Below are 8,192 nucleotides of genomic sequence, written 5' to 3'. Positions count from 1 at the left end.
CCCATCATAATTAGCTTTGTCGATCTTCTTGGGCTTACTACTGGTCTCTCTCTTTGATGCACTTTTGGAATTCTTCATGAACCTCTTAAACTTGGCAAACATTGTTAGATGAGGATCATCATAGCCAGATTCATCATCCTCGGACGCTTTAAGAACCAAGGCCTTATCCTTCTTTGGTTCTTGCTTGCGCAGTTCTATCTTTCTCATTTCATGAGTTTTTAAGTTTCCAACCAACTTATCAAGTGAGATTTTATCCAATTCCTTGGCTTCCTGGATTGCAGTGACTTTTGATTTCTATGAAGCTTGAAGGATTCTTAGAACTTTGCTAACCAACTCTTCTGAGGTAAACACCTTTCCAAGTGATTTCAGTTTATTGGTTATTATAGTGAACATAGTCATCATATCCTGGATGGGCTCAGACTCCTTCATGGAGAAGAGCTCATAGTTTCTCATGAGTAGCTCTATCCTTGATCTCTTTACTTGGTTTGTTCCTTCATGAACAGTTTGGAGTGTATCTTATATCTGCTTCGCATTAGAGCACACATAAATTCTATTGTACTCATCAGGCCCAAGTCCACAGATAAAGATTTTTTTAGCCTTTGCATTCTTCTCCATCATCCTGAAATCTGCTGCCACAAATTCGGAGGGGCCCTTAGGAACTATTTCATTTTGTGCATTTTGTTTAGTAGGAATCAAAGGACCTTGGTTCACTATGGTCCATAGTTCATAGTCTTCAGCTGTCAGGAAGTCCTCCATTCTTGCTTTCCACCAACTGTAATATTTTCCATTGAACAGGGGTGGCCTGGTAGCTGATTGTCCTTTATTAATTCCGAGTGGAGCACTCATCTTGCTTCCAAGATCTCTCTAGGTGTTAGCCTTCTAAATGAGAGAACTTGCTCTAATACCAATTGTTAGTTTGAGTGCCCGTATAGATTACTAAAGAACTTGGTTCTTTACTGTGTTCCGTAAGCGTAAAATAAATAAGCAATAAAATGAACACATTGATTTTTACGTGTATTCCAATATATGAATGGTGCGCTATGACTGCCGGTCTGTTTGTGGATGAAATGCTGTACTCAACTCAACCCGCGTGCCTAACTCATGTTGTACAACCCTCCAGAAGTGTGAGGTAAACTGCGCACCTCGATATGAAATAATAGACACGGGCACACCGTGAAGGCAGACAATCTCATGAATGTAAATTTCATCTAACCTTTTTGAAGAATAGGTAACTGCCACTGGAATGAAATGTGCTGACTTAGTCAACCTGTCCATAATGACCCAAACTGTGTCAAATTTTCTCTGAGTTCGTGGGAGTCCAACAACAAAGTCCATAGTGATACGCTCCCATTTCCACTCAGGAATTTCTAACTTCTAAAGCAAACCACCAGGTCTCTGATGCTCGTACTTAACTTGTTGACAATTCAGACACCGAGCTACATATGCAACTATATCCTTTTTCATTCTTCTCCACTAATAATGTTGCCGCAAATCTTGATACATTTTGGCAGTACCTAGATGAATAGAATACCTGGAACTGTGTGTTTCTTTAAGAATTAATTCACGAATCCCGTCAACATTAGGCACACAAATACGTCCTTGAATTTGCAGAACTCCATCTTTCCCAACAACAACCTGTTTGGCATCACCGTGCCGCACCGTGTCCTTAAGGATAAGTAAATGAGGATCATCATACTACCTCTCTCTGATGCGCTCATATAAAGAAGACCGAGCGACTGTGCAGGCTAGAACCCGCCCGGGTTCTGAAATATCTAACCTCACGAACTGATTAGCCAAGGTCTGAACATTTGCAGCTAACGGCATCTCACCAACCGGAACATACGCAAGGCTGCCCATACTCATAGCCTTTCTACTCAAAGCATCGGCCACCACATTGGCCTTTCCAGGGTGATACAAAATGGTGATATCATAGTCTTTCAACAATTCCAACCTTCTCTGCCTCAAATTAAGATCTTTTTGTTTGTACAAATACTGAAGGCTACGATGATCAGTAAATACCTCACACGAGACACCGTAGAGAAAATGCCTCCAAATCTTTAGTGCATGAACAATGGCTGCCAATTCTAAGTCATGAACATGATAATTCTTCTCGTGAACTTTCAACTGCCACGATGCATATGCAATCACCCTGCCATCTTGCATTAATACTGCACCAAGACCAATGTGAGATGCGTCACAATATACCGTATAAGATCCTGAACCTGTGGGTAATACCAACACTGATGCCGTAGTCAAAGCGGTCTTGAGCTTCTGAAAGCTCAACTCACACTCGTCTGACCATCTTAATGGGACACCTTTCTAGGTCAGTCTGGTCAATGGGCTTGCTATAGATGAAAACCCTTCCACGAACCGACGATAGTAACCTGCTAAACCCAGGAAACTCTGGATCTCTGTAACTGAGGTAGGTCTAGGCCAATTCTGAACAACCTCAATCTTCTTAGGGTCCACCTTTATGCCTTCTGCCGATACAAATGCCCCAAAAAGGCAACTGTGCTTAACCAAAACTCGCATTTTGAAAATTTAGCATATAACTGATTATTTTTCAAAGTTTGAAGCACACTCCGAAGATGCTGCTCATGCTCCTCTCGACTGCTGGAGTAAATCAAGATATCATCAATGAATACAACCACAAAAGAATCCAAATAGGGCTTGAACACTTGATTCATCAAATCCATAAATGTTGCTGGGGCATTTGTTAACCCAAATGACATCACTAAGAATTTGTAATGCCCATATCGAGTTCGAAAAGCTGTCTTAGGGACATCAGATGCCCTAATCTTCAACTGATGGTAACCAGACCTCAAATCATCTTCGAAAATACTTGGCACCCTAAAGCTGATCAAATAAGTCTAATTCTTGGCAGCAGATATTTGTTTTTGATAGTGGCCTTGTTCAACTGTCGATAATCTATACACATCCGCATAAAGCCATCTTTCTTCTTTACAAATAGTACTGGTGCACCCCAGGGCGAGACACTGGGTCTAATGAATCCCTGATCAAGTAAGTCTTGTAACTGCTCCTTCAATTCTTTCAACTCCGGTGGGGCCATACGGTATGGTGGGATATAAATGGGCTGAGTGCACGAAGCCAAATCAATACAGTAGTCAATATCTCTGTCGGGTGGCATTCCCGGCAAATCTACAGGAAATATTTCTGGAAATTCCCGAACCACTGGTACTGAGTCCATAGAAGGAACATCTGCGCTAGGATCGAGAATATAGGCCAAATAGTCTAGACACCCTTTCTCAACCATACGCTGAGCTTTCATATAAGAAATAATCCTGCTGGCAGAATGGCCAGAAGTTCCTTTCCACTCTAACTGTTGTAATCCCGGCATGGATAGGGTCACTGTCTTGGAATGACAATCCAATATAGCATGATAAGGTGACAACTAATCCATACCCAAGATGACATCAAAATCTACCATATCAAGAAGTAGAAGATCCACACTAGTCTTAAGACTATCAATAGTAACCACACATGAATGATAGACATGATCTACTACAACAGAATCTCCCACCGGTGTAGATACACACATAGAAGCACTCAGAGAATCATAAGGCACAACCAAATATGAAGAAAAATAGGAGGACACATAGGAATAAGTAGATCCTGGATCAAATAGAACTGAAGCATCTCTATGGAAAACTAGAATGATACTTGTGATCATAATATCAGATGACTCGGCCTCAGGCCTAGATGAAAAGCATAAAATCTGGGCTGAGCCCCACCACTCTAAACTGCGTCCCTGGGACGGCCTCTAGCTGGCTGGCCTCCACCTCCAACGGTCTGACCTTCACCTCTAATGGCCTGACCTTCACCTCTAATGTCCTGACCTCCACCTCTAGCTGCCTGACTCCAACCTCTAGCTGGCTGAGCAAGAGGTGAAGCAACTGGTGCCGGTATGATGGCACGAGAATCCTGCCGAGATCTGTTACTCGCCAACCTAGGGCAATACCTCCTGATATGATCAATGTTCCCACACTCATAACACCCATCCTGATGCCGTGGCTGCTGAAGCTGAAGCTGACCCGAATGGGCCAGATAACCGCTGTAGTGACTCTGGAGTGGTGGTGCACTAATAGGAGCTGAATGTGCACTAAGTGCTGGCTGCCCAGAGTAAGGCATAATAGGACCGTGACTCCCTGAAGCACCGGGAGATGCATGAAGTGTTGAATGAAATGGTCTGGGAGGATGACCCCTACCAAAATTACCCCTGCCTCCTGGCGAGGCACCACTAAAACCACCGAACTGACGAGGCCTCTTATCAGACCTCTACGCTCTCTCTTGTGCAAGAACCATCTCGATCCTTCTCGCGACATTAGCAACTGCCTGAAAAGAAATCTCGCTTCCGGTCCCCTTGGCCATCTGAAGCCTGATAGGGTGAGTGAGTCCCTCAATAAACCTCCTCACTCTCTCTCCCTCAGTAGGTAGTAAAAGGAGAGCATGACATGCCAAATCCACAAAACGGGACTCATACTGAGTAGCAGTCATACTGCCCTGTTGTAGACGTTCAAATTGCTTGCGGTAATTCTCTCTTAGTGTGATAGGAAGGAACTGCACCAGAAATAGCTGAGAGAACTGCTCCCAGGTAAGTGCAGGTGATCCGACTGGTCTGGTCAATGTATAATCTCTCCACCACCTCTTGGTGGAACCCGTCATATGAAAAACATCAAAATCAACCCCATTGGTCTCAACTATACCCATGTTCCGCAACACCTCATGGCAGCGGTCAAGATAATCCTATGGGTCCTCAGAAGGTGTATCACTGAAGTGAACTGGAAAGAGCTTAGTGAACTTATCCAGTCTCAATAAGGCCTCAAAAAACATGGCGATCCTATCACCGGTCTGTGCCGCAACAACTGGGTGAACTACCCCAACTGGCGGGGCTGCTCGAGCCTGATTTTGGGGAGCCATCTACTCTGGAGCGGGAGTAGTGGGAGTTTGTGCTCCTCCCCCAGCTTGTGAGATGGCTGGTGCCACTAGAAATGTACCATTCTCGGCCACACCCTCCATAAGGCTCACCAAATGGACTAGAGCGTCCTGAAGTACTGGAGTAGCTATGAATCCTTCCGGAACCTGAACTGGTCTGATTGGTACATTCTGTACTGGAACCTCGTCATGAAGATCCACCTGAGGTTCTACAACAGGTGCAACTGCTCGAGCTCTAAACTGAGCTCTACCTCTGCCTCTGCCTTGGCCTCTAGCATGACCTCGGCCTCGACCTCTACCCCTGGCCATAGTTGCCACCGGGGCTCTGGTCCCTATCCATAGGTAGATGTATTACGTGTTCTCACCATCTCGAGAGAATAAGAGTAGAATGGTTCAATCATCGATGAAAAAATAAAATCGCACGACAGAATAAAAAAGAAGTGATATTGTTCCTAAACTTCATAGCCTCTGAGAGATAAGTACAAACGTCTCAGTACCGATCCTTCAGACTCTACTAATTTGCTCGTGACTCATGAGACCTATGTAACCTAGCTCTCTGATACCAACTGTCACGACCCGAAATTCCTACCTTCGGACCGTGATGGCACCTAACATTTCACTTGCTAGGCAAGCCAACGTTAGAATAATATTATCCATTTTAAAATAATTTTTAAATTCATTAATAACAAAGAAACAAATGCGGAAGTAAAGTTTGGAATGTAGTGAATAATCCATAAAAATAACGGTGTCTAAATACCATTCTAGAATTGGTGTCACAAGTGCACGAGCTTCTAGAATAATACAAATAAAGGTCTAAATAAAATAAAGCTATCTGAAAACAAACACACAGCTAAAGTAAAGTAGACGAGGACTTCAAAACTGCGGACGCCGTGTAATTATACCTCAAGTATCTTCTGGTAGCTGAAATTCGAGCCAATTTATAGTACGCCGCTGGGACCAACTCCGAAATCTGCACAAGAAGTGCAGAATGTAGTATTAGTACAACCGACCCCATGTACTGGTAAGTGCCGAGCCTAACCTCGACGAATTAGTGACGAGGCTAAGGCAGGTCACTTACATTAACCTGTACACAATAATAGTAATAACCACAATAATAGAATTAAATCAGGTAACTCATTTCTAATAGTTCAAGCCAACTCAGCAGTCATAACCAATTATTATTTCAATCAACTTCCGTTGCAGCGTGCAACCCGCTCCCACAACATATTCATTTTCAATCCTCCCATATATTTTTTTTAATCAAGTATATATAGAGTTTTAAATAAGTCTGTTGCGGCGAGCAACCCGATCCCCCAATATGGACTTTTAAACAGGTCTGTTGCGGCGTGCAACCCGATTCTCCAATATTGACTTTTAATAAGTCTGTTGCGGCGTGCAACCCGATCCCCCAATATGGACTTTTAATAAGTCTGTTGCGGCATGCAACCCGATCCCCCAATATATTCATTTCAATCAATTCTGTTGCGGCGTGCAATCCGCTCCTCCAATATATCCATTTACCAATTATTATAGAAGAAATTTCCCAAATAAATGCAACAATTAATATAAAATTTTTAAGATAACAAGAATATAATAATTATGATTTAATTATGAAACAAACAATGAAAAATAGTAATTTATTATGAAAATCAGGGAGGTAAGTAATTAAGGATAATTATAGGTGAGTAAGAACATCGAAAATTCTTTAGGGTATACGATGTAATAAGCTCGCAGCTTTACAGGAGTCAAAGGGTCTCTCTTAAGTACTACATTGAAAGACTAGCTGAGGGAATAAGGAAGAAGGCTTCAACTTAAGCATAGTGACATAAGGAAGAAATGGTCTTGTAACAACAGTGTCACAACAATATTGTATGCACTCCATAAGAAAGTGGCACCTATCGTGGCTAATGAACGGGAAGAAAAACAAAATCAAAAGATGATATTTGAGATCATATGAGTTACAGGAAATTCCAGTATTTGTGGGCAATGAGATAAGCCATGTATTCATGCAACAAGTGGCAGAACGACCATGAAAAGTAATAGTTTATGTTTAAAGACAACTAAGAAAGCACAAAAAGAATTATCTGACCCACGATTTAGAGTTAGCCACGGTGATTCATGCACTAATGATGTAGACAAACTATTTATATGGCATTCATGTTGATATCTATACGGATCATAAGAGCCTTCAATATATCTTCAATCAAAAGGAATTAAATTTACGTCAAAGGAGATGGTTGGAGCTACTGAAAGACTATGACGTTGATATTTTATACCATCCGGGGAAGGCGAATGTAGTAGTTGATGCCCTCAGTTGTAGATCTATGGGTAGCCTGTCATATTTATAGCTAGAGAAGTGTGGGATAGCCTATTAGATTCATCAGCTAGCTAGTCTGGAAGTTCGATTACTGGACTCAGGTGATACCGGAGTTACTATTCAGGACACGACAACATCCCATTTAGTAACTGAAGTGAAGGAACGCCAGTATGAGGATCCTATGCTAGCTCATTACAGAGATACATCCCCTCAAAAAAACAATACACCATTTGAGATTACAGGAGATAGAGTCCTCAAATATCGAGGTCGATTATGTGTTCCTAATGTGGCAGGGTTACGCCAGCAGGTTATAGGAGAAGCTCACTATTTTCATTATTCTATTCATCCAGGAGCGACTAAGATGTTTCATGATATCAGGGGAATATAATAGTGGGACGGGATGAAGAAGGATATAGCAGAGTTTGTTGCTCAGTGCCCTAATTGTCAACAGGTTAAGATTGAGCATCAAAACCCCGGTGAATTATTATAGGCTATAGAGATTCCGACTTGGAAATGGGAAGTGATTAATATGGATTTCATAATAGGCTTACCTCGTACCCAGCGTAAGTTCGATTCTATATTATTGTCGATAGACTTACAAAAGCAGCCTATTTTCTGTCTGTCAGGACTACTTAGTCAGCAGAGGATTATGCAAGGCTTTACATTAGGGAGATAGTACGACTTCATGGTGTCCATATATCTATTATCTCAGATAGAGGTGCTCAGTTTACAGCTAATATCTGGAGGTCCTTACAAAAGGATTGGGGACTCAGGTAAGTCTTAGTACAACATTTTATCCCCAGACAGACGGTCAGGCTGAACGTACTATTCAGACACTGGAGGATATGCTACGGGCTTGTGTGATGGACTTCAGGGGTAGTTGGGATGATCATCTTTCACTTATTGAGTTTGCATATAATAA

The 8,192-nt window shown here is 42.2% G+C and overlaps 1 protein-coding gene across 1 annotated transcript; it reads right to left on the bottom strand.

The window, feature by feature from the left end:
* Window positions 1-516: 516 nt before the first annotated feature.
* On the bottom strand, window positions 517-846 carry LOC142168250 (uncharacterized). Its single transcript, XM_075228909.1, has one exon. It carries the CDS (start codon window positions 844-846, stop codon window positions 517-519), a length of 330 nt encoding a protein of 109 aa, XP_075085010.1.
* Between the last annotated feature and the right edge of the window lie 7,346 nt (window positions 847-8,192).

The sequence above is a fragment of the Nicotiana tabacum genome, chromosome 13 (genome assembly GCF_000715075.1).
Source record: "Nicotiana tabacum cultivar K326 chromosome 13, ASM71507v2, whole genome shotgun sequence".
Lineage (NCBI taxonomy): Eukaryota > Viridiplantae > Streptophyta > Magnoliopsida > Solanales > Solanaceae > Nicotiana > Nicotiana tabacum.
Note: the sequence above shows the minus strand (reverse complement) of the source record. Positions and strands in the feature narration are given on the sequence as shown.

Coding starts and splice junctions, on each gene's coding strand:
- LOC142168250 (XM_075228909.1), bottom strand. CDS start 846: ATGAGTGCTCCACTCGGAATTAATAAAGGACAATCAGCTACCAGGCCA.